Raw genomic sequence first — 26311 nt, 5'->3', positions numbered from 1 at the left:
GCTAGCATTAATGCCAAACACTGTCCGTGATTTTAAAGTTTCTCCTGTTGTCCTCTGTTGAAGCAGAAATGAGCCCTCTTATGGGTCTGATCAATCTATTCCAAAAAAGGCTCTTCATTAAAAACAGAAGCTTTCATTCTCTCTTGAGGCCTGATACTTATGATCAAGCATTTCATGCCTACTTCTCTTGCCCTAATTCTGGTCATTTGCAACAATGCTGGTGTTAAGTGACTATGAAACTCTAGTCTCTAAAGTAATCAGAATTCCAGGCCCTGTGCCCTATGTCACATGGAATCATTTATTGCAACACAATAGGAAATAAGGCCACTACGCATAACAGTATTTCAGGCGGGGAGAAATTTTGCTCATTGCTGGGTAACAGTATGTCCAGCTGATTCAAGGTTGTATAATTGTGCCTTAGGAATCAATGGATTTTTGCATTTAGAATAAGCAGAACAAAGATGCAATATCCAAAGTAAAAGCACAAAGAGAAAATATGCAGGGAACCGAGCTCCTGATCACATGGAAGGGCTAACTTCCCAGATCCAGCTGATGTGGGGCAGCTGATCTTGGCAGCTGGGATGAGCTGGGCTATGAGGAACCAGCAAAGCTCCATCACTAGCTAATGAGCCCAGCAAGCTGCTTGGTCCCTTCTTCCCACATAAAAACCTCACAGCTCTGCAGTCAGTCCCAGCATCTTCTTGTACCCAACATCTGTTGTGACCTTTACATACAAATGACCGGAGAGGTTCAACAGCAGATGGTTAAACTGAACCATGCAAGAATTGTGGACTAGCTGGATCACTGCAGCTCGACGTATTAAGTCTTTGAATTTCAGAGCTTACCTTAGAGTCAGTTCCTTTGGTCTCGCTGAAGTTGTAGAGAGAAAAAAAGAAGGCCCAAGTTCCTCAGATTTTCCAAATGTAGAAAAAAGTGTTTGAATACACACTTTAATATATTTTCTGTGGCATTTTTGTAAAATACAGATATATAATTATAGATATAATGCATATATAGCATTTACTATATTGATAAAAAGCTAGTCTTTTCACAATGACACACCAGTAAGTATTTACAGTATGATTCAAATTTTAAGGAACAAATGTTCCAAACAATATTGTGTGGTTATATGATAAGAATAATTTGAGGAAAAATAAGAAACCAGTTCTAAAAGACTCCCAGACGATAAAAGTACATACTCTTGCCAGGAGCACCTCCACGAACATCCACGCACAACCCTTTTTTCTTCCCCTTGAAGTAACGTGCATGATTTAGCTCTTCCACATTTCTACCTAGTCACAGCCCTTAAGATGACATGGATAACGATCTTTATCCTTTTTCAAGTATACATTAATTGTACCATCCTTTCCATTTAAAGATTTGTCCAACGGCAACATTTCAAAGTTTTGACTAGAGCAGGAATTACTATACACAAGTTTCTTGTTAATTTATACCAATAGACCTAGGACAATTTACATAACTGAAAATTTCTCCATCTTCTATACATCTTAGAACCATTTCACAAATCGTTAGTGTTAGGTTTTTGAATAGTGTTTTCAGCATTGCAGGTCTTTGCTAGGAGGTCTGCCTCAAGGGACACTGCAATGCCAAAACTAGCCACAGACCTGAAGTACATGAATGCTCTTTGTTCTCCTCATATATGAACACTACCTAGCCATTCACCTGTAATGTACTGTCCACAGTACAGCAGATGTAAAGATGACCTTAATCTTCAATGTACTGTCACCCTTTCCTGTGAGGCAGAGAAATGCCACTATCACATTTTACAGAAGAAAAAAAAAAAAATTGATAGAAAGGCTGAGCAAATTGCCCAAGGTCACTTGGGAAGTTTGAGACAGCGAAGAAGCAAACGCACATCTCTTCAACTGCATCCTCTTGTCCTTCCAGCTTTCAATAAAAACTTTCTACGTGTCTTCTTTAACATAAAAAAATATGTAACTATTAGAAATAAAGTCTTCTCCAGGCACAGACTTGAAGACTGCTGTGGCTTCTCTTCTATTCCCGAACAGTAAGAGGAGATAGCAAAAGGGCTGTTTCTGCATGTATTATCTACATCCCACTGCAGAAATAGTAGCTGCAATGAGTCTTCCTTAAAGTGGGAGGTTTGCCAGAAAAGACACAGGAACTCTTAAGAAACACAACAATTCACCTTCAACAACAACAAAAAAATCTAACAGAGAAAAACGTAAAATCTGAAAGGCCTTATTCTCCTTCAATGCTGATGGAAGAAGCATTTTCAACTACATTTGTACCCACTTTATAATGCCTTTACATCATCAGCACAATATAAAGGAGGCTTAGCATACTGCTGAAGACAACCCGTTCTCTCAAGCATTAAAATCTGTTCTACAGCCTCCATGGTTCAGCTCTGACAGGCGGGCAGCTGAGAGGCAGCTTTCACAGCAGGACTCATGTGCACCCAGGCTGTGCAGGTGCAGACGAGGGCACAAATTTTGCCACGTCAAGTGTCTCCCCATGTTCTTGTCACTCTGGAGAAGCCTGGTCAGGAACACGTTGTGATCTGCATTCTTACAAGTGCCATTTAAAACCAGAACTGGGAAGGAAGGGAACCTCTCCAATTCCAGGGCAAAAACTGACTGAGAAACAGAGCAGCAGGGAGGCAGCTACAAAAAAGTTCTGCTTCCAGAAACACTTGTGGGCAAACTGGGTCATCTGCCTAATTGATACAGGCAATATATTTACGAGATAGTGAGGATGGAGGACTTTTTGCCCTTATAAAAAAAACAAACGAACAAACAAACTCACACCCAAAACAACACACACACAAATGGATAAAACCAACAATGGAATTTCTCATCCTGCTCACTTTTTTTTCCTACATCAAACCTGCATTTTCCTTTAAAAAAGTAAAAATACAAAAACAAAGATACATTAGAATATCCTACTGTCCAGTAAATGTCTTATAGGCAATATTTATGGAGGAAAAAATGCATCAAGCCCTTCCTTTGATAAAAATGAAGCACCCCGAAGTTCATTCTGTACCAAGGAATGCCGCTGCTTCTGCCGTTTGTTTAAATTACTCCTATCACCACAAATTGAATATGCATTATTTGTCTTCAAATACCTAATCATAAATCTAGACTCATGCTGAAAAAGAAGAAAATCCTAGTGAGAATGCTGTGCTGTTGATAGACTAAAAACAGCATATCCTGAGAAGGCAAACTAATCTTTCCGTTTACTTTGTAAATAATCCATTAGCTAAACTTCTATTTTAGGCTGGATGCTTGATGCTTAACACTTAAAAGTCCAAATACCCTTCATATCCCTTGTAACAGAGAAGAAACTTGTAAAATGCCTTTGGTGCATCAGCTTATCATTCTACGAATGTTTTAAAGAAACTCACTAGTACTATAGGAAATGTAAGCGGGCTTGTTTGTGTTGTTTAATACTCCAAGTGTCATTTCATTCTTTAAAGGGGTTAGAACAGAGGAGGGGGAAAGGGGAGGAAGTCTTACTTAATTTGTTGCATATGTCTCAACGTGTTATGCAACTAAGTGTATTATACCAGAAAACTAAAGCAGTCTGTGCCGCAGCAAACTCTGTGTAACTCAAAATACAAGAATAATCTGGCCACAAGCAAGTCAAAAATTCAGTGAAACTTCCTCTCATATTATATATACACACACTTTACAAGCTACATCGAGTGTCCTTTCATATTCCAAAAGAAATACATTGTAGACACCAAACATACTGTACTTTTACTTAAAGGCTTCATCAAACCATATGTGCAGACACTTGAGAAGACGAGAGTGTTAAGCTTCCTAGGGTCCTAGAGTCAAAGAAATTCTGCTGCCCCCCACTGCTAAGTAAGTGCACTCCTTCCACGGGGGGCAACATCTGCCGATCCGTCATGGTTCCACTTGGCGAGGACCCCAAGAAACTTCCTTGGGAAGAAACAATTTTCTCAGGACTGGCAGCCAGTTTAGGGGATGTGGAAAAGTTATATCCATAGAGCGCACAGGGACTGTGCAGTCTAAACGTGTTGTAGGAGCCTTGGTGGGTTTGATTAGTGGTAAAGGCATTGCTGGATGGGGATGGCATGATGTACTGGAGCTGTGGAGACATCCCTGAAATCTGCATAGATAAGCCAGTCTGCGGGCAGCTGAATGCATCCCCATCATTGCCACCCATAGACATATTCACAGTTGTGCTACTTGACACACCAACATAGGAGGGAGTCCTCGGGGGTGCAAACGTCTCACTGGTTTGGTTTGTGAGCCTGTTGTAGGTTTCAGCCAAAGAAGTGCTGTATCTGTTCAGGGTCAAGCCTGAGCGGGCACAAGCTGTGTAGTCAGCTGGAGCAAGGCTACAGAGCTGGCTAGTGTTGGGACTGAGGTGGAAGGCTGGAGATGAGCAAGGGGAACCCGGTAAAAGGTGAGGATGGGTAGATGGCACTCCACTGCCAGATCCCTGGAGTAAAGTAGAGGAACCTGCATTTCCTGGAAGAGAATATTACAGTGTAAGCAGCACATTGGGAAAGGTTCACCTCCTAAGTGACAGATCAAGGCCTTCGTCTTTCATAATAACCCTTGACATGAAACACAACCCAAATTCATTCAAAAAATGAATGCTTTTGCAACCACCACTCAATACTTACAGCTCCTGCCCAAAAGGTTAACTACTCTTTATTTGATACTGGAAGGAAATTGCGTGGCAGCTAAGAAGCAGCCAAGTGAGTACCACATCACAGGAAGCCTTCTTCCAAATGACAGATTTTGTATTGTCTATGCTTTTGCTACACACTGGAGTGTCTTACGCACTCTGTGCCTGACTGTCACTGTCAGAGCACCAGCTAAGGAATTGGCTCCTCAGCTCAGATGATAGAGGCTCCCACAGTTCAACAGCTTCAGGAAAGTTCACAACTTCAGAACAAAATTTCAGAACAAAACTCTTCCAACTTCAAACCAAAAAAAAAAAAAAAATTGAGAACAAAACTACAAAACAACTTCAGAAAGAGTACAGGCTGAGTACTGTGCACAGCTGCTTCCTTTCTTGAACAGGTAAGTGGAGGTTTAGGTTTGCAACAAACTGACTGCAAACTATCATTTACCAATACCAGGACATTTTACATGACAAATACCAGTGCTGAATGCTCCTGAAAACGCACTACTTGCTACAGGTGAGGCCTTTCCTCAGGACTGAAAGTTTCCCAGCTGCAAGAAACATTTTCTTTTCTTAAGGGATTGTTATCTCCCCAAAAAATGAGTGTAGAAAAACTAATTTGGGCCTTTCACAGTCTCCCAGGTGGAAGGCACTTAACAAGGAAGACTCTCCTGTTTATGAATCACGTTAACAATCAAACAGTTTGATGCTGCAAAGAGACACACACTGTCAAACTAACAGGTTTTCACGATAGGTGAGCTAGTACAAGGAAAAATACATTATTAGTGAACTCTGCCTGCTGCTTCTTGCTCTGTTGACAGGACACCACAAGATCAAAGCACAATGAGACAATGCCACATTCCAGAAATCCTGGTGTAAGGCATACTTATTTTTCTTCCAGTCTGCATCAACACCTCTGCTACCTGAAGACAGGAACTTCCAGCATTAACAACCAGGACAAATTTCTAATGGGAACCTTCAACAAACCTCTAAACCACCTTACTGTCCAAGGTATAGACTAAAGATTTTGCCAGGATCCCAGCTCCCATCCTCTGAACATCAACAGTAACTTCAACAAGCTCCTTAACCTCAGGCAGCAGTAGAAAAGGAAACGGAAAGTTCATGGCAGCAGTTCCCCTGCTCTCAGTGCGGCTACATATAAACAGGGCAACACGGCTGGTCTGTCTCCTAGATGGATGAACTCCGCAGTGAGTTGCCCTTGAGTCTTACACAGTCTCACAAGGTATTTCAGGTCTGATGCTGACTTCTCATTACAGGTCTTTCTTATGAGGACTGTCCCCCAGGCCCATACTCCACTCAACGCTCTGCCAACCCTCATAAAACATATCTATGACTTGGCACAAAACCTCCTTTTTAACCATGATTGGGCTAAGAAGTTGACAAAAGTGATTTTTGCGTATTTCCATATTTTCTGGATTTTTAGTCCAAAGGCAATTAATGAGTTTGCAATGCATTATCAAGAAAACAGGTAGGATGTTGGTAAATTTTTGTAGCAGAAAATGTGAATAATCAGAAGCATTATATCAGGTTTAGTTGGGAAAAGGCTGAGAGGTTTTCTATATGCATTGGCATACTGTGGAAATAAAGGAACTCAGAAAAGAGTAAAGAGACACCCCTCTCTGCCCAAACAGGCCAGTTAAGTATCTCGCTCCCTCACAGCACTACCTATACAATGGGGGAAGTGGAAACCAAGAGGTTACAGACTGGGGAGTAGGAAAAAGCAAAGTGGAGAGGAAGTCCATTTTTTCAAGCTCTAGGATGCAGATAAAGTTTGTTGGGACTTTTACTGAAAATCTTTAGGTCTTTAAGAATTAAGAAGGCTTTCCAAGGAAGATACCCAATTAAGATTGCTACTACTTATTCATTACTGAAGAGGACATTTCTTCTCTCATTTTCTTTTTTTCACTCAAACACACAAGTAACTCCTATACTGGAGTTTGGATGTGTGCAAAGGAAGTAATCTATAAATGATCTCTACCTTGTGTATCCAGTCAGAACATAATGCTAAGGAATAGGTTGTTCCATCCTTAAATAACTGACATTCTTCTCCACATGTGATCTGATTTATCTTTACAACCTACCAGTTTTATTGACACAGTGGTTAAGTTAGCATTAGTTTTCTAACAGAATAACTCTGATGAGAGGTGATGGCCTACACTGGGGCTGGCTGGTTGCTTTTTCTCTGCAAGTGATACACTTACCTAGGCTTTTGTAAAGCATGATGGGTGAAGCTTTATCTTCATGCATTTTTGTTTTGAAAGAACACAAAGAAGACCATTACCTTGTTTGGGTATCCCAGGTATATCTTCAAATGTAAGTGTCCTCAGTGAAGGTCTCCAGAAGGCGTAAGACTCTACCAGAGCTTCCAGTCCCATTCTACTTAGAACCAAAACATCACCATGTCATGAAAGAAGGCTGTACCTTGTCACATGTCTCTGGGTACTTTACCTCAGAAACGTATAAAAATTAATAACATTTCAGGATTACTCTGAAGTTCATTTTGCTTTTTAGAAGAGTCTTACATCCCTATCCATAAGATCACTGTGATACGCAGCCACTGGGCTGGAAGCACACAAAGAGTTTCTGAATTCCAGAAGGCTGGCTCTCTGTTTCAATGGTTTTGGCCTTTTGGGGAAGGTTGTTTGAGGGGAGAGACCTGGCTAAAATGACACTGAATGTTTTCCTAGTATGATATTTCTTTAAGAGCAACAGCTCTAACGGCCAGAGGGATGATCTCCTATTTCTGCCTAGAACAAAGGTGATCCACTAACAGCTTCTGTTAAAATAGGATTACCAGTCATTATTGACAAGTTGGAAAATCACATGATGATCACATGATTATAGCATGAGCAAAGCATGGGTGTACTTCTCTGTTGCTACTAAAATGTATAAAGCAATGTTGTGCCTTGGTTATTAAGTGCTGAGCAAAATGCCTTTAGAAACTAAAAATTTTGTCATTTTCTTTCAACACTATTGTGACAAAATAAAAATAATTGGATAGACAATTGTGGCAGACAGTATTTGGAAGAATCTCTGTTTCCTGAAGGTATAGGCTTGTTTGCTTTCTGATATAATTTTATGAATAATGTACCTCAGAGGTACAATTTTGCGGTTATTTTTGGCTGCTGGGCCCCAAAGGCCTGTTAAGTGTCAGCATCAGGCACACACGAGTGCTTGCCTTTGAGCAGCAGCACTCCGTGAACTCAAATTATGCAAACAGCCCAATTTGAAGCTACCAGCATGTTCTGCTGATACTGTTCTTCCCCACTGCATTTCCAACACGATCACAAATGCGTGTGAGGAAACATTTAGAAAGTATTTTATTAGCTGAACCTGGCCTAAAAAGATAGGCTTCATTTTCTGCTGTTATGGTGAATTTTCATTTCTAGTTAAAGCAGAGATAAAAGCCACCTCCTGGAGGAGTGTAGCCAAGGCGATAATTTATACAAGATGCCTTTGAACAACTTCCACATTTTATCACCACCCTAATTTATGCTATCAAATGGCCAAGTTTATTTAACAAAACAGTTATTTTTTTCCTGAAGTATTTAAAGGGAGAAATTCTGGTCCTTTCCTGAGTAAAAGTTTTTATAGGGTCAAACTTAAGGCCTAACTGAAGAACGAAACTATTCTCAGCACATAAATTCTGTTGCACTTTGCAAATGCACAGGGAATGCTTTTAAAAGGTGAAGCTACTGATTTCTGTAAAAGAGCCTGTGGGACTGAAGGAGAATGACCTGAAAGGGAATATTTTTAATTAAACAGAATTTTTGCATGCAGCACAGCAGAATGAGATAGCTGCAATAATTAAAGCAATATTGAAAAGTTGGATATAATGGTATCACAGTATTTTTATTTTACATTTTTCTTGCAGACTAAAATGCCTTGGTGATAAATACACCAGCTAGAACAATGATGATAACAGAAACTTAACATTTCATTTCAATATTCAGCAACAGAGCAAATTAATAATCAACTGCGTAAACCAGTAATTTAAATTAAAAAAGAAATTTTCCTTGACAATTAAAAAGCTGAGCTGCATTCCCAAACACACTTATTCGGTACCACACAGTCTATCAAAGAAAACAGCAATACTGACTTCAGTAACCCAACATCAATTTGCAATGGACAAGAGTTGGCAGTCACATCTGCAACAAGTGTGTTTGTCACAGTAAAAGCATTTAGACTTCATCCCAAGCCCGTTCCAAAACTCACAGAGGCTGGCACTTCCTACAGGACTGACCTCCTAATCCATTTCCATAAACTGTAACTTTCTTTCCATTAAAATACCCTGCATTTTTTCTAATGCCTGAATCAAACACTCCTAGAGCCGAACGAAAATACCCCTCTGGATACCCCCAGTCCTGCGACTGGGTTTGCATGGCTGCAGATGCAGTACTCTTACCGCACACCGTCCTCAGGTAATACCAGGGCTGCCCCACCATGTTAAACGCAGTTCAGAACTGGTTTCTGTATGATTCTTTCCTCTCTGTTTTCAAGGGCATCTTCTCTTGTTTCATATAACGCTATGGAAGAAATTCTAACTCCGCTTAAACTCAGAAGTTTCAGAGGAGTCAGCGTTTCACCCTTCTTAGGAGGCTCCTTAGTACTTATTTTATAGCTCTCCAAAAAGCATGCATAGCAGAGACACTGCCTACGGAGAGCTGTCACACTTCTCTGCCAAGTACACACAGCATGTTTTGCTTTTTCAGTCACTGCATGTATCTGGAAGTTACTGCTCACTTACTTTCAAACTAGAAGGCTACAAAGGAGGACAAAACTTTATTTATGCCAGTGCCTGGATCTTCTCTTCCAGGCCCCAGGACAGAGCATGGCCAATTGTTTCTTGCTAGAAGACAAAAATCTTAGAGAGCAGCAAATGCACAGTGCAAACTGAAGATACTTACAGTGAATTCCTGTAAATTTTTACAAGTACCCTACCCCTTCTATAACTGTTCATCTTCTAAAAACTACTCTCATCTACTGCCCAGTCTCAGCATTTAAATAACTCCGGTGGAAGCACAAAACAGGCTTTAATGCTGTAGCCTCCGCTAAAAGAGAAGCTCAATAAAGCAGCTACCAAAAAAATACTCTCTGAGCATTCCTACCAGCACACAGTCTGCTCCCCTCTCTGCAAGGCTAGATCATAAATATAGCAGCTGTAGACACCAAACACAATGTGGTCACTGGAACTGGTGTATAATATGCACCACAATGAAATGCTGCTTTTTTTAGCTGAAACGGTTTAACATACAATTCGTAACAGGCTTAAGTATTTTGCATTAGACAGTCTTTGGATAAAATACCTCATCATTACTGGCAGCAGGGACTAGACTCAAGTCTCCACTTTGCACTACTCAGATTCCCTATTGCTATTTTGAAAGATTCATGGATCAAGAGGGAACAAGCAATTAATCAATCCGACCGCAATGGAAGAGGTGGAAACCAGGCTCATTTCAAGGTCACCTATAGCCTAGTAGGAAAGGCATTCACCTAGGAAGTGGATTTAAAACTCCTTAGGCTAAAGAGCCACTTGAAGACAGGTCTCCCACCTCCTAGGTGAGAGTACTAAACACTAGGTTACTGCACGAAACAACTTAGTTTCTCCCCCTTTAAGAGAAAACAACAACCCAATCATCCATACTAAATGCCACTTACATGCAAGAGAACCTGGACTTACAGTTTGACACTGCTATCTGCAATTTGTGTCTCCAGACAGAAGAAAGAGGAGATTTCAGGAGCAACCTGAAATCACAGACCTGAGTATGCACTAATTCCATTTGCACCCTTGATGGTATGCTGCTGCTTCCACCAAAAGAAAGCTTGAGTACATGAGTCAGGCCAAGTGCTAACCTGTTCTTGACCTAGATGGTCAGAAGAGTAGGAATGGGAGCCCACGACAGAGAATATTACTGGGAAACCTAAGTGGTCCCTCAAGGCGTCCGAGTCCTCAGGCTAACCTGTCTGTATTTACAGGTATTCCCCTCAATCAGCCTTCACAAACCACTTCTGTTAGCAGTAACAAACCCCCCTCCTTCCCCAACACCTACCTGTTCCGTCCTGAATCTCTAAACCCTTTGGCGAATGGATTCCTATCAATCTTCAGACGAGTAATCTGTGAGTATGATTACAGAAATTATTACCTGCAAATTCAGCTAAGTAACACACAAAATGACTCTCCTGACAGAATTAAGCCTACAGTGGAGTAGAAACATCTTCACATTTGCATGGTTTAAAAATGGCTGTCCTGAAACACAGCAAAATCAGGGCCAGCCTTCTGATCGGTATTTTTGCAAATCCCCAGAGAAGCTAGCAGGTATTTAATGCTACCAAATGGCAGGTTAGAATTCTTGAGAAAAATCTTCTGGCAAATGTCATTCTTCACCTCAGTGAGTATACTGCTTAATTGCAATAAAATGTATATTAAATTTTATTTCTGTACAGGTTAAGAAGTAAATGTGAAAAAAAGAGATTATCTCTAGGTTATTATCCTCCTCAAAAAAACCCCAACCATTCCCACCTCCACCCCCCAATACTTGTAATTTATTTAAATAAATGGGATAAGCACCAAATAATTATGTTTCAGTATTTACACGGCTCTCCTACTCTTCTGTAAAGACAGCAAGACACACATAATTTCCCCAAATGTAGCTCAAATAACTTACGTGGAAATGAGAAAAATTGTCACAACACTAACTACAGTGTCACTATGTATGTTAATACTTTAACCAATGGTAGTAAGAGCCAAACACTGGAGTCATGCTGTTTACTTTTGACTTCGAATCTGTGTGGATCCAGATAAATTGCAGTTACTAATACGTGCTGAATGTAGTTGATGAAATGACTGCAACTTTCTTCAGACCTCAGCCTCTCTGTTAAGGTCCTGACAGTTTTGAAATCACTGGAGTCAGGAATAAAAGTGCTGTAAAAATTCTATCCAGACATGTGTCTACACCTAAAGGTACAAAAACACCTTTAGAAATTAGATTGCTCTTTGCCTTATGCTTCACTGCTGTATTTATAATTAAGACACTATTAACTATGCTAATTAGAGTGTGTGATCTCCATAATAAGAATGACTTTTTACATGCAGCATCTAGCCCACGTAGCCTGATGTCTCAGCTTTAGCCTCCAGGCACTGCTGCAATACTACTACTGAAAGCTACTTGAAATATAAACAAAGTTTACACAGTGCTTTTTAACAAGTGATATAATAAAAGCATGCATCCTCTTTTCTTCTGTCTCGTACTTCCCTGGTCTACTCTGAAAAGCCTGTAAAGTGCTAAGCAGAAAGCCGAAGTTACCTGTTGATTTTGGTATGCTGTGACAGTAGTGAAAACTGTCTCTGGAAAGGAGAAGGCTTTCACCCCTTCTCCTGAAGGGATAGGCTTGACAGGGGACAGATCATCTCCACAATCTTTTCGGATGACATGGACACGAGGCTGATATTTATGCATAGAGTGAAGAATAATCTATACAGTCACGAAAGGAAAAAGATAACATTAGAAAGGGCACCCTGCTGTTTCAGGACTAATAGCTTTTTGGAACAGATTATGGTATGTGTTTACCGTGCCACTTACTGGAAATCAAATGTTTTCTTTAACCTCTGAAGGTTCTTATTACAGTAGTCTAATCCCTGTGCATTTATGTTATTGCCAACCCTAAACATTTAAAAATTACAACTCAAGAGCACCAAATTCAGAGACTAGCTCAAACAAAAACAAAAAAAAAAAAACCAAAAAAAAAAAAGGCACGAGTGAAGTCCTGGTCCCACTGCCCACTGGAATTCGGCAAGTTTTGTCACTTTTTTCCTCTGGACCCTCGATTTGATCTAACAGGATTAACAGCAGCAGCAGTTGCCTTTTGTTTTTGGAACCTTCGGGATATGCTCAAAGCAATATTTTTCCTGATATCCCGAAGGCTGGAAACATATCTTGTTTGGAACATGCGCTGAGACTCTCACACTCTGAAGAAGCAGAAATACAGAGTAATATAATACCAAAACCCAAATTTTATGAAGTGTTAATAACTCTAGATCTGTAATACAGACAATGAGTAATAAATACACAAACCCCTCCCAGCATACAAGAGCTCAATTAAGGATAAATGATAAAACGAGAAGTATATGAACTCAGTGCATAAAATTAAATACAAATACCTCTTGCTATTGCTCCCAAATTTGAGAGGAGATTTAAAACACAGAATTTTTCCTCTATTTTACTCCATTTCAGCTAACCACTACTAAAATAGAAGATTTCAAGAAAAAAAATAATTGGAAGCTCGACTATTATTGTTGGAAGGCCGAAGACGTTAGTAACCCGATAAATAAATAGCCCTATGGCTACTGGCCTGTGGAACCACTAATCAACATTCAGGGGAAGCTTTTTAATTTCCTGCTCCTTGAGTAGCCTCAGAACGTACATGTGCTCAGGCACTCAACAAGGCCCCTATGCCAGACATCGTGGAAGTTCATTCATCCAAATGACATAGAGGACATTACATTCGTTTGGATAAACTAGAGTTTGGCTAGTTTAATACACTTGGTCCTGGCCAGACGACATGACCTGGGCTTGGATAAGCCAAGTTTCTGGATAATCAAGGGGTTTATTAGCCTGTAAGTAAGGTTTTGACAATGACATCACGGACTCCAATTAATTTGCTCAAGGAGTGCCCTATGGATGTTCTCATATGAAGCCTTTTCCCAGTTTCTGAAATCTTGAACAGAGCAAGATTTTTATCATGCAAATGTATATCCTCTTTTATAACACTTCTTTCGGTTCTCCAGGGGCAAAGACCTACAAAATGAAAATGCAGGGAGGATCGCACATTCCTGACCCTGTTTTTCTGCAAACACCCAGCAATACCAGGAGAGATACTGGTGCAACAGAAAAAAGAAAAATCCTCAAGGAAAGCTCTGTTCCACTGTTCAAACCACCGTTATTCTGTGCCTTGCATTTGCCTGGGTGCCCCTGAGTGTGCCACGTTCGGCTCCCACCTGGATTACTTTACCCCACCAACTCTGCAGTGCAAACTACCGCTGCAGATACGGCCGGTTTGACCATACGCAACGATAAGCCAGGCAGCTACCAACAGCTCTGCCCACGTATCAGAACAAGTAAAGTCACACCAGCGTGGAGATGAACACCTCCTACTCCTTATCTAGGTGGCTATTACAGCTAAGCTGATCCTTGTTGTCTCTTAAGAGCAACATGGCTTGGCTCTGTGCTATACTGAAATTTTCTGTGCTGGCACACTGTTAGACAATTAGCAAATCCACAGCAAGAAATATTTTTTTCCTTGATTTCATAAGATGCCTTGTACAATGGGATCTTTGTTAATGATCAGGATGCTGAATTCTAAATAAATAATACATAACTGCAGAGCCCTGGTGAATTAAAGAGCAACACTATGAAGACAGGATATAAAAGGAGGGGCAGATGCAACACCCACTCCAAAAACCACTTAGCTCTATTACTCTAAGCATCACCTAAAGCTACTGTGAAAAAAAAGCTGAGGAAAAGGAGATTCCAGCTTTTCATTTGCAGTGCTTGCACATTTAACAGCACGGATGGGATCTAACAGTTTAAGTGTAGAAGCAGCAACTTTCCCTTCGTACCCTTAAAAGCCAACAATAAAAAAACCCAACGAGAACAAGTCCCACCAAATGCCAAACATGAACTGGCACTACTTTCAACTCACGGTTGAAGAGTCTGCCTCTCTCTACAAACCCCTCACAGGGGAAGACCAAAACACTTCATGGGGGCGTAAACGTTTCCCGCCAAAAGCAAAATTACACTTTGACCACAGCAACTGTCAAGACATCGCTATCAGTTGGAAGCGCCACAGTAGGGAGACCACAGGTAGGCAGCAGAGCAAGGCAACAGCCCGGCAAAGCAAAGGTGACCAAAGCACCTGTGCAGACACACAAAGCTGGGTTTACCTTTGCAATGTGGCTTTTGAGAAATGCTGCTGTGATGAGGTCTCAGAGCTGACCATGAGCTTGGGCACCAACATGGCACAACCATCACAGCCAGAACAAGCGAGAGGCCAATACTTTTTCGCAGGGGAGATACCAATCCTCCAGTAGCTCAGCAGTGCACAGACTGCACAGTCACCTCCCCACCACTGGCATGGTCCTCATCTTGCTGCTGTGTTTGCCAAAAATCCTCCTTTCATCCTCCTCGCAAAGCCCATGCGTTCAGGCTTTCTGCAGTCAGGGAAGTATGTGGGGCCGAGGAGCATGGACTCCCTCTTCACAAAGACAAAAACTGCAAGTGCAAACGCTGATGTTTCCCAGCTTTTCGTTGTGACAAGAACATATAACTACCCATTGACTGTAAGCAGAGCTCACTACTTAGAGCCAAGTCTGGGCAGAGTAACAGTGCGCCTCTGCTTCCAGCCTCACCCCACTTTCAAATAGGAAAAAAAAAAAAAATAATCAGCCACCAAGGAACAATTAGCACGCTAACAGCCTCATTTTCACTAAAAGTTAAAAGATGTTCCTCTGCATCAAAAAATACTCAGTTGAAAAGCATGGAAAATAGCATCAAAAATACTCTCCCCTCCCCCCCCCAAATTCAGATTAATAACTGCATCAAAATAGAAAAATCAGCCAGCTCTAACCAGCTAGAGGGAGAGACTGCTTTTACAATGCAGCACTCACTACACAGATGAGAGATGCATGAGAGCCGTTAAAAAAGAGCACCGAGACCACCCGCTTCTGTCAACTGCAAAATGCAGGTTTACTTTTTCTTAGCATCGAAACTCTGATGAAAGACACAAATGCCGCAGTATGTGTCTTCACGATGCCATCAGACCTTAACACCTCTGTAAGCACACCATCTTTCCAAAGCGAATTCACCGTGGGACTCCCTTTTGAGATTAAAAACGCACAAGGGAAACATTTCCTTACAAATTTTGCTTGATCTCCTCAGCCTGCAAGTGGAACTCATGTATCAGAGAGTGTCCTACGTGCAGATGTACTTCAAAATCTCTCTACGGAACAGCGCTATAAAATTACGTTGTCACAAACTCCCACTCAAAATACTGATGAAAATAGCAGCAGGCAGCAAGGCGCCCGGAAAGCGTTCGAGCAGCAAAGCAAGTTGTCTTAGAGATGGCTGATCTCCTTTCACAAGAAGCTAATTCCAGCCCAACGCAACGCAAGGGGAGCTGGCTGCCATGAACTATTACCGCAATATAAATACTGCACAGGAATACTACCTTAGCATCTGTTTACAAATACCACCCCCATTTCCACGGACATGGGCCACTTCTCTCACTGATTCTGAGAGTTAATACCCTGGAATAGGATAATGGGCTCTGGGCTGATCTCATGAAAACTCCCTACCTCAAAGCCTGCAAGATCAAAACCTAGCCCTGGGATTTTAATACAAAAACTCTGCAAATGCTTACACCTCTGAGGAGCACGGCCAGAATAAAGGAACAATTTCAACAACGATTAAAGCCCCGCAATTAGACAGCATGAAAAGCACACCCAAAGTACAACAGCAAAGCCCAACACTGCTTGAACTTCTTGGGGGAACAACGGCAGAGTGTAGAGACCCCACTAAGGCTCCTCTGAGCCGCTCTGCCTAAGCAGGAGGAGAAAAAAAACAACTTTCTAATAATCTAAAATACACCTCATCTCCCATACAGGGGTGGGAGGGTCAGAACACCTGATGTAAAAACAAATATTTGAGGGACAGTGCAGCCTTGACCCCTAGATCTCCTAATCCCCCATCCCTCACCCGGTACCCTCTTGAGAAAAATGGTTCCTTCCTGCTTATGAGAAACAATTGGTTTTTATATTCATCAAAAATATGATTATTCGTTTTCCATTATTGCTGGAGGCATTCAGAGGCTACATAGCTTTTTCAATACAGCATTCCACACTACCATAGCTTTAAAAGAAAAAATGTACCCATTGGAAGAGACACTTTTCTGCTTTCTGCTTTTGCCTTTTCTGGTAATTATGAATGACATGTTTGCAATTTCCCAGATTTGAGAAATATGAAATTATTTTACAGTCATCCTTCTTTTGTCCTTTTATTTTAATACTTAAATTTCCATTTTGGGGAGGAGGGGTGCTGCCGTAGCTCTGAATCGGTTCAATGTGTCTCAGATCACTGTACTAGGGCTTTGCTTCACTAGTTTCCAAATCCAAACACTTAACTAAAGACCAGAAAATTTATATCCCCCCACATTATGAATAATGGTGTGCAGTGTACACTACACAGGTTTCAGTGCAGAATAGAAACAAAGCTAAGATCTGGGATGGAAAAGTACAGTAATATAATTCTCTGCATAGCCGAGATTTTATCACAGGGCAGTTTTCGACTGCAAGTGCTTGGGTGGACCACAGTACCCACGTATCGCCCCTCTGAAACGAGGGAGTAGAAAAACCAGCTGGCCTGCTCTCTGTTGAAAAAGCGACATTTTACCCATTTGCATCCACTTCAACTTTTTAAAGCCCTTACAATAGACTCAGGACTCAGAGAAAGCAACTCCCACTCAAGAAGAGTCACAAATACACAAATGTTGGGGAAACTAAGGGAACTACTTGTGTTAACCTTCACTCAAATGGACGCTGCTGAATGAGACCCCATAACTAATTCTGGAAAGAAGTGATAAAAAATGTCCTCCTTACAAGCCTAAAGAAAAGCACTGCTAACTTAAGAGATGTGAATACCCTCACGTTCTTTTTAAGGACGAGTGCAATTAAATTATGAACAGTATTATATGAAAGAGAGGCTTTTTACCCTTGTTCTCACATTCGGTAGCTCAGTCTAGCCAGTCTCCCGTATTCCTGCCTCCGTAACATAAACAGTTGTAGCTCCTGCACACGTTAATCTCCCTTGCAAACACAAATGGGGGGGAAAAAAAATCTCATACCTAAACTTGGAGTATGTATTGACAAAATATATGACTTAATGTCACAGAGTTACAACCACACCGAAAGATGCATGTAGTATCTTTGTACTCTGTGCCAGGTACGTTTCCTTTCACTCCCTTCCATGAAGGAGAAAGTATCCTGGTTAATACATCGGGCTACACTAAGGACAATGGAATCCACATCCTGTCTCAAAACTCGCCTCCAACATCTTAAAACTCTGCCACTTGGAACTCGATGCTCCTTCTGAAAGGAAGCCAACATTTGCCATTTATTACAGGATTTTTCAAAATTAAAGACTTCACCCTGACTAAAAACAATTCTCATTTTTAATTATTTCCTAAGGTGTCAAGCAAAACTATTTTAGGCATTGGTGGAGAGATACTGGCTTACATCTGTCATGTTTCAACAGTTTTGAAGAGAAAAGGAAATATTAACATAACACATTTTGTCACATTAGATAATGTCATAACTAAACAATTTAGAACTTGCAAACAGAACACTCATACTGCATACGTCTTCGCCAGTTTTTTCAGAAGTAATGAGCCTCAGCTGTGAAAGGGTCTTGCTTCATAAGGTATGTAATAAATCATTATCGGAGCGAACCCAGCTCCCATGTTGTTCGTTTTTGACTGCAATTCTTAACACCTCATGGGATTTCACACAAATGTTTAGGTTAAGAAAATAGTTAAGTGTATTTTTATTCACATGAAGTTATTACACACTATTAATGTTTCTTCTAGCCGCTTGTGAATTTCAGCGTCCTTTTTGATCGGAGCAGAAGTTGCAAGCAACACACTCAGTGGGAAAACACGAGAGCAATTCTGCCCCTTCGTATTAGGCAATTTAGCCTTGTAAATTCTTACTTTGCAGAAGGAGTTCTGTTTTTGAGGGGGGAGTAAAACAGCAGGCTCTAATAAGCAGTTAATTATTGGAGTAGAAAGTAAGCAGATTTTAGATCTGGACACTTAAAGTTCCAAAACAGCTTTGAAAAGTCAAGCCTATTTCTGGCACCCTGAAGCTGTACGTCAGTCCCTCAAGGCTGAGCAATGTGCCTACATATAATACTGCAGAAGAGCAAGTACTCACATGCCCTTGATCATCCAGCTCATTATTGGTAAGCTTCAGTTTGTCAAAGCTGATCACTTGTCTCATCCACGTCTCCCCAGAGGCGGGTGAATCAGGGTGAATGTAAACACGAGGTGGTACTGGGGAGTCAGCATTACCAGCCACCATCCACTTGGAGCTATGATAAACATACCTATAAAAAGAAAACAAATACCATAACCACAAAACCTGAAATAATTTATCAGACCCATTCAGTATTAATAAATTCGGGCCCATACATACAGCAAGAACCCACCAATTAACAAAACATGAAAGGGCAATAAACGTGGGGGGGTTTAGTTTGAAAACATAGCTGTGGTATCTGCAAAATTAAGGTTTAAAACCATGCTCTGGTCTAACCTTAGTCATCTTAAAATCAGGAACAGTCTTAACACTACGCTTCCACACTGAGCTTTAAGCTGGTGTCAGTTCATTGATTGCTACAGCTCTGCTCTGAATAAGCATCAGCAAACAGGGAAGAATCTGGTCCTTCATTTATCAAGTCGAGTAGTGATTCCATATTTGGAAGATTTAACATGTTGAGTCTAATACAAGAGTCTATAAATAAAGCTATTGAAGGGAAAGAACATTATGATTGGGAAAAATAATGAAACTATGTCAAACTATGCTCTTGCTATTTCTGCAAGACCATATTAATTGTCTTGGATAGCATTGCAGAAAGGCTTAAAAATGAAAAAACACAGCCCATATTTCTTTTGATAGGCCAATGCTGACAATGTAATTTTCTAATAAAAATAGTGCCTGCTTTGGTAGAAAACTTATTTTGAAAGCAGACACTTCACAGGGCAATTTAAAGCACACTAATTAACACCTTCAAGGTACTTTTTTCAAGTACAGTAAAATTCAGGTAATCCAGCTGTATTTTTTACTAAAAACAAGGCAGACTTTATCAAATCATATGTTTGCACAATTCAGTTCCTTATTAGAAAAAGCCAAAAGACAAAATGGGACATTAAAACAAAATGATCCAATACATGCATCACTCTGTACAATTCATATCAAGCTGTACAACTAAGATCTAGCATAGTGGTGAAACTCTCTCCTGGAAACAAATTATCAACCCCAGATCCCACAGTCAACTGTTGTACCATTTTTCATTTATGTTATATTTCTTGGTTTATACTAAATACATGCTTTCCCTACAAAAGTAAATAAAGTCACAAATACACATAACAATATATTGAGCAACAGCTTAAGCTTCCAAGTATTTACAACAAGGTCCAATTTTGTTAGAAACCTAGACCTAGACGTAGTTTTCTTCATTTCCATCTAGTTTTGCTATCTTCTAGGACAGCTAAAGACTAGGCTCCATGTGGCTGCTATTGTATCTTTCAAATGTAAAGATCTCGAGGCAGTCTGTGAAGCCACATGAGCAACTAAAGTTAAAATAACAGCCAGCAATAAAAAAAAAATGGATTGCACAGTGAAGAATGAAAAGCGGCATCAAGTAAAACATGCAAAACATTAATATGGGAAAGGAAGAGGCGTGGTACTACAACCACGAATTACAGAAATTTAAATTTGCCAACGAAGAAAATACTGCCCTTCGTACAACTTCTGCAAGTGACTTCAGTTATCTGGGCATCACGTATCGCACTGGGCAGACAGTGCAGCTCAGTATGACCGTATTTTTTTTTAATGAAATTATGTTTAATGAACTCATATCCAATAGAACTGTTTTTTACTGTGAGTATTAACGTTTTTATTCAATTTGGAATAATTACCTCACTTTATAAGAGTTAAGGAATTGCTCAGACCTTCTAGGAACTGTATGTTTAGACCGCGAAGTAAATGCACACGTGCAACAGAAAGCAAGAAAAAAGGGCTTTCATTTGAGCTGCACTGTACTGGTCCAAAGGAAAAAACATTTCTTCCCTATGGTACAGTCAGAAAAGCCTCTCATAACTGCACGTACTGGACATCCTCAGCACTGGTACCTGCACCTGGTTGAAAACCACAAAATCTAAAATGGTCCTAAGAAATGTCTTCTACACCACACGAGAAAAGGACAAAATTGCAGTCAATGAGGTAAGGACATGCAAAAGCCACAGGGCAGTGTTTGCTTAGGAAACCAGGCAGCATTCCTGCAGAACCAACCTTTTAGTCTTAGTCTGAAATATTCCTGGTTCTACAGTTAAATCTGCAGTGGTTTTCCCTACATTATACTAAGTATAGGGTTGAAACAATCAAACCAGCAATTGGTAAGGACCTGATCCTGCCTCCACTATACTACTTGGCCAGGCTCCTCCTGGCTACTACGGAGCATGGGATCGCATCTGTAAAGTAAGACCTACAAAACGCCTACAACTGACAATAACTGCTGCGGGCCCAATCCTGCAAACATTTCTACAAAACCAGTGGTTTCAGCAGAGTTCAACTAGCTCCCTCAAAACACGACTGCCCTCAAAACACTAAGTGTCAGCACATAATCCTTACTTTGAAGTGTTAGAAGAGCAACTACTTTTGTTCCTCACATTATTCTTCAGACAATAATGACATTAATTCTTTAGAAAACAGTAATTAGAAACATTACCCTTTTGTGAATCTAAGTGAACAAATATCTAAGTGATAAACAGCTTTTAAATTACTTTATATGATCAGTTTGAAGTTTGATCAAGAAAGCTTACATGCCATTGAATCAGACATCCATGCTATTAATGTTATTAGTTAATGTTAATGTCGTTTATCACTAAGAAAATCTGCATTTTCATATTTATTTGTTGATCTGAAATAATTGCCAATGACATGATAAGGAATAAAATATGGTAATATTTCCTGACCGCACTTAGAACTGAGAGCCAAAACCTGAGCATCTGCCCACAGTGCATATGCAATATAAAGCAAATGCAAAAAGAGCCTGAACAGAAATTGTAGTTGGTTTTGCATACCTAGCACAATTTTATTTTTTTTAAATACACTGGGACGAAAATAGGAATCTTCAGGAGAGTTAAACAGGAACTTCTGCTAATTTATATAGTGTTAATGGTTTTTTTCCAACTGCCAAGCTTGCATCGTATATTTATTGCCTTAAAGTCACCATACCTGTATCTTTTGTTATCCACTGGCACAATATCCATAGCAATATAATACTGCTGATGTGGGTCTAAACCTGAGATCTTCACTCTCATTGCGGGAAACATCCGCCTGAACATGGAAAGAGAGAGGTCATTTTTAATATGAAACAGACTCGGGGACGGTTGTTTAGGAAAGGCAACCAGTTCGTGGGATTTTTCTCGTTCTTCCTTTTAGCCTACAGAGTCCTTTCGGACGATTATAGTTACATAGCCATGAAATGGCCCATTCGATATGTCAAAACAGATTTCTAAAGTGCATTTACTCGAACAATGCTTCGTATGTTTTGGGATACGCTTTGGGAGTACAGCTATTACCACATCATTTCAACTTTATTGTTAGACAGTAAATCATTCGGGTTTGAGAGCCGACTTTCGCAGTACACGCATTTAAAGCCCGTTTGAGATATTAGCTGGAAATCTATTTCTGGAGATGTGCAAACACCTCCTCCACCCAGGAAGCCAAATACTTACAGAAACGCAAACTGCCACTGAACTTTCAACCTGACAGCAGCCAACGGTGCTATCATTTGTGTAGCAGCAAACTTGGAAAGCTAAATCCACGGTGATACAATTGTAACACCGCAAAGAAGCAGTTATACAAGCCAACGTGCCACGCTGTAACCCAACAATATGGTCTTTATTGAGACGGGACTTCCTGTCTGCAACTTACTAAAGGTGAAGTGCAAGAGCTACTCTGTCTTTGAAAGGTATAGTAAAACTTCTTTATTGAAAGCAGAAACGAATCTACGAGGTAATTTTTTTTTAAAAAAAAAAAGCAACAAAAACACACACGCACACACACAAAAAAAACCAAAACCAAAACCGACAAAACATTCAAGATTTAGATCTTTCTGAGGAGAAATCGGAGTAATTAAGCGATGCGCTGGTTTTAGCATATAAATGCACTTTTTAGCTCACGTTCGGCATGCCTTTGATCAAGAAACTTCATTGTTGAAGGAAAAAAAAAGGGGGGGGGGGGCGGGGAAGAAACGTCCGAGGGACAAGCTGACTGCAAGCTACTGAAAGGTCCTTTTCTGTATTTTATAAACCTGAAAGCCATTCCAGTTTATTCAGCATTTGCTGCCGTTCTAGAATACATGTATGTGTGCGTATATACGTATAAATCAATTAAAAGTCGCTACTGGAAAGAAAATCCCCATCTCCGTTATTCCTGCACAAGCAGGAGGGCAAGCCTGGCCGCGGTTAACTAGTTTTCGCTGTAATTTCAGTGCACCTGTGAGATAAAGCAGAAATTCCCCGGCCGGACCCTCTCCAGACAAACGTTGCTTTGTGCCGTCTGGGGCTGCATTTCAATCATTAATAAAGCCCCTCTGAAAACGCGGACGGTAGCATATGGATCGAATAAAATATGTTTTTGTGATTTCTAATAAGTTCAGATACTTTGGTGCTACCCCAGGTTGTTACCACCCGCATTCCCCTGGAAAGGGGGACGCGCTTCCCCTCGGAGGACGCGGCGCGCCCCGAGGAGCAGGACGCCCGCCCCGCCGCGCGCCCCCGTGCCCGCCCGCCGCCGCCACCTGCCTCGTAACCCCGGCGTCCCCGCGCCGCCCGCTTTGATGTGCCCGCCCGCCCCGCACCTCCCGGGCGGCGGCCCCGCGGGCGCCCGTTACCTGCCCGCCTTGGTGATGATCATCTCGGTGCCGATTTCGTGGAAGCGCTTCCAGAGCTCGGCGCCCTGCAGGTCCACCCGCGGCGCCTGCGGCGTGGGCAGCGGCGAGCCGGGCCTCGAGCCCTTGGCGGAGCCGCCGGGGGAGGCGGGCGGGGAGGCCGCCAGGAAGCCCTCCTCGCAGCCGCCTGCGGAGAGAGCGGAGAGCGGGGGAAGCGAGGGGGGCCGGGGAGCGTGGACCTGCCGGGCGGGGGGGCTCCCTCAGCCCCAGCCGGGCCCCGCCACTGCGCCGGGCCCGGGCCTGGGCCGCGGCCTTGCGCACCGGGACGGGGGACGACCCGAGCGGCGAGAGCGGCTCCCCGACGCCGAGCTCGGGGCGAGCCCTCGCCGGTGCTGCGCCGCGCCGGGCCGGGTCGAAGCAGCGAGCGGCGGGTCCGCGGTGCGAGGCCGGCGCCGCGTTTCGTTTGGGCGCGTTTAGCGTGACCGCTGCCGGCCGCGGCCTCCTGCCCCCGCGGCGTGAAAACGCGGTCCCGTCCGTGTGCGGTCCGCTACGGGCACGCATACACGTCTGCTGCGTGTGTCTCTATCTACGCGCACACAGCTGCCCACACACTCGTAGCAGTTACACTCATACATGCACTGTACAAGCGCTGTTCCCCCTCCTCGCAGCCCCCGGCTGTTGCTCCACCGCGCTGCGGCACCGCCAGCCCCGCTACAGGCGCCCCGCTCCCTGCCGGGCCGCCGGCCGTGCCCCGGGGCGCGCCGCGGATTCCAACCGGCAGCGCCGGCAGGAGCAGGCACCGGGGTGCCCGGGCCGTGCCGAAAGGCAGAAGGAACAACGTGCAGAGAGAGCGCCGGCTGCGGCTGGGGGAGCGGGGCGCCGGGGCCCGGCCGGCGGAGCGGGCCTCCCGGCCGGCAGTCGTGGCGAGAGGCGGCCGCGGGCAGCGGCGGAGCGCGGAGCGGAGCGGCACTCACCGGCGGGGGCGCGGGCGGCGCAGCCCAGCTCCATGTCGCCGCAGGTCCTGCCGGCGGCGCCGGCCACCGGGGAGCTCTTGGCGCAGCAGCCGCTGCCCCCCTCGTCCTCCGCCGCCTCGTCCTCGCCGCCCAGCTTCCGTCGCTTGAGCTGCCGCGGCGGCGGCTGCTGCTGCTGCTGCTTCTCGGCCCCGATGAGCGCCTCCACGGAGAAGGCGTGAGCCTTGAGACTCATGGTCGTGCCGGGCGAGGACCGCCGCTTGTCGGCCATGCCCGCCCCACTACAGCCCGCGCATCCAGGCGCGCCGCGGCCGCCGGCACCGGCACCCGCGCCCGGCCCGCCGCGCCGGCCGCCCTCCCGTCCTCCCGACCGCGCAGGCAAGGGGCTGGGGCTTTTCCTCCCCTTTCTTTTTAAATCCGAGTTATCAGCCAAGTTTGGTTGTTTTTTTTTTTTTGGGGGGGGGGTTGGTTTTGTTTTTTTTTTTTTTAAGAGAAAAAAAATCTATTCCTTTTTGCAGATGCGCTCCTTCTCTCCCCCTCCTCCTCCTCCTCCTCCTCCTCCTCCTCCACGTTCTGCCCCGTCTGATGGGCCAGGCAGGACTGACATGGGTAACAAACGCTCTGCGGACACAAATTAGGGCTTGTAATTGAAATTTGTTGCCTTGATCTGTCAGCACTTCCAGGCAGGAGACCGGTGGGAAGAACTCGCTCATTAGTGTCACTGCGGCGGCGGGGGCAGGGCGGAGCCGCGGGGCGGGGGCTGCCACGGCCCGGCCGCCCGCAGCCCAATCAGAGCCGCTCCGGCCCCGCCGCCCCGGCCCCGGCCCCGCCGTCCCGGCCCGCCGCCTACCAGGGGGCCCCCGCCGCGGCGGCCGGGCGGGGGTGGGGGGCGTCCCGCCGTCCCGCGCCCGCCCCCGCCGCCCCGTGCTCCCCAGCCCGCTGCAGATGCACCCCGCAACAAACGTTAACGAGACTCCCCCCCGGGGTTCGGGGGACCGGGCTGGCCGGAGGCCCCAGCTCCCTCCGAAACGCAGAGGGAAGGGGGGCCCTCCCGGGGCGCTGCGTTTCGCTCGGGAAAAACCGTTCGGACTTAAAAAAAATGACTTTGGGCCCTTTCTTGCTGTTAGAGATCAGTAATTATTGGTATTGTTCAGCTGCCGCGCCCGGAGATTAATCGCGTTGTTACTCAGACGCTGGCCGCAGAAGGGCTTCAGCGCAGCATCCATAGCCCCCTCTAAACCCAACCCATTAGGCGCTGAAGCTGCAATAAAAAGAGAATTAAACCGAACCTTGTATGAACATCCATGCAGCCAGCCGCAGCAACTTTAATAATAATCATATTCAGGTGCATAGAATAGTTAGGGGAAAATCCCTTTGTATCTTTCCAGTGAGTAAAACTATTAAAGGTTTGGAGCCAGATATTATTTTCTTTGCATGCCCAGGGAAATGAAAAAGCTATTGAGGTTTTTGTTGTATTTTTTCCCCCCTTTCTTTTTGGGAGATAATTTTGTTCCCTTCCACCCCACCCCCACACACACCACACACACCCCCCCAGATCTGAATGGGGTGACATGCTCCGTTGAAGGAAACAGAGTAGAAATCCTCCTTCTGTAAAAAATCATGAGGCAAATTTCACGGTTTCGGATCTCGGCTTCGGTTCGCTGTTTTGAGCAGCAAAGACAAATTCGCGGTGCGCTTCGTCTGTGTCACAGCCTCGGAGGTCCCGTTCGGGCCGTCGAGTGGCACAGCTGAGATTTCTGATCGTAATCTAAAAAGGAAAGAGTTACCTTTTAGGAGACGTAACCGTTCCCACTATCGCATTTTACCTAGCCCTAAAATGCAAATTCATCCCTAATTTCAACAGCTGCTTCGTCAGAGAGTCTGAGGAAGGGGCTGATTAATAAACGTACTCTAGAGATAAATTATCACCTCAAATAAGGTTATCAGCGTTAA

At 43.5% G+C, this 26311-nt stretch overlaps 1 protein-coding gene across 2 annotated transcripts; it reads right to left on the bottom strand.

Moving 5' to 3' along the window:
• Positions 1-173: 173 nt before the first annotated feature.
• Positions 174-24797, bottom strand: TBX18 (T-box transcription factor 18). 2 transcript variants are annotated; one of them, XM_055714904.1, is made up of 8 exons: positions 24356-24797; positions 23391-23646; positions 21728-21829; positions 18647-18818; positions 11970-12137; positions 10716-10780; positions 6947-7041; positions 174-4481 (listed from the first exon to the last, which is right to left on the bottom strand). In XM_055714904.1, exons 1-8 carry the CDS (start codon positions 24627-24629, stop codon positions 3757-3759), a joined length of 1857 nt encoding a protein of 618 aa, XP_055570879.1. In that variant the 5' UTR covers positions 24630-24797; the 3' UTR covers positions 174-3756. The 2 variants fall into 2 exon arrangements, with proteins under 2 accessions (XP_055570879.1, XP_055570878.1); XM_055714903.1 differs by having other exon boundaries at positions 176-4481; positions 23391-23574; positions 24362-24797.
• Positions 24798-26311: the final 1514 nt, after the last annotated feature.

This window comes from Falco cherrug, chromosome 6, assembly GCF_023634085.1.
Source record: "Falco cherrug isolate bFalChe1 chromosome 6, bFalChe1.pri, whole genome shotgun sequence".
Classification (NCBI taxonomy): Eukaryota; Metazoa; Chordata; class Aves; order Falconiformes; family Falconidae; genus Falco; species Falco cherrug.
This window is presented reverse-complemented; position numbering and strand designations above follow the sequence as displayed.

Coding starts and splice junctions, on each gene's coding strand:
- TBX18 (XM_055714904.1), bottom strand. CDS start 24,629: ATGGCCGACAAGCGGCGGTCCTCGCCCGGCACGACCATGAGTCTCAAG. Junction 10,781..11,969: donor CAGCATACCAAAATCAACAG/GTAACTTCGGCT, acceptor TCATACTCACAG/ATTACTCGTCTGAAGATTGA. Junction 4,482..6,946: donor ACCTGGGATACCCAAACAAG/GTAATGGTCTTC, acceptor ATTCTCTTCCAG/GAAATGCAGGTTCCTCTACT.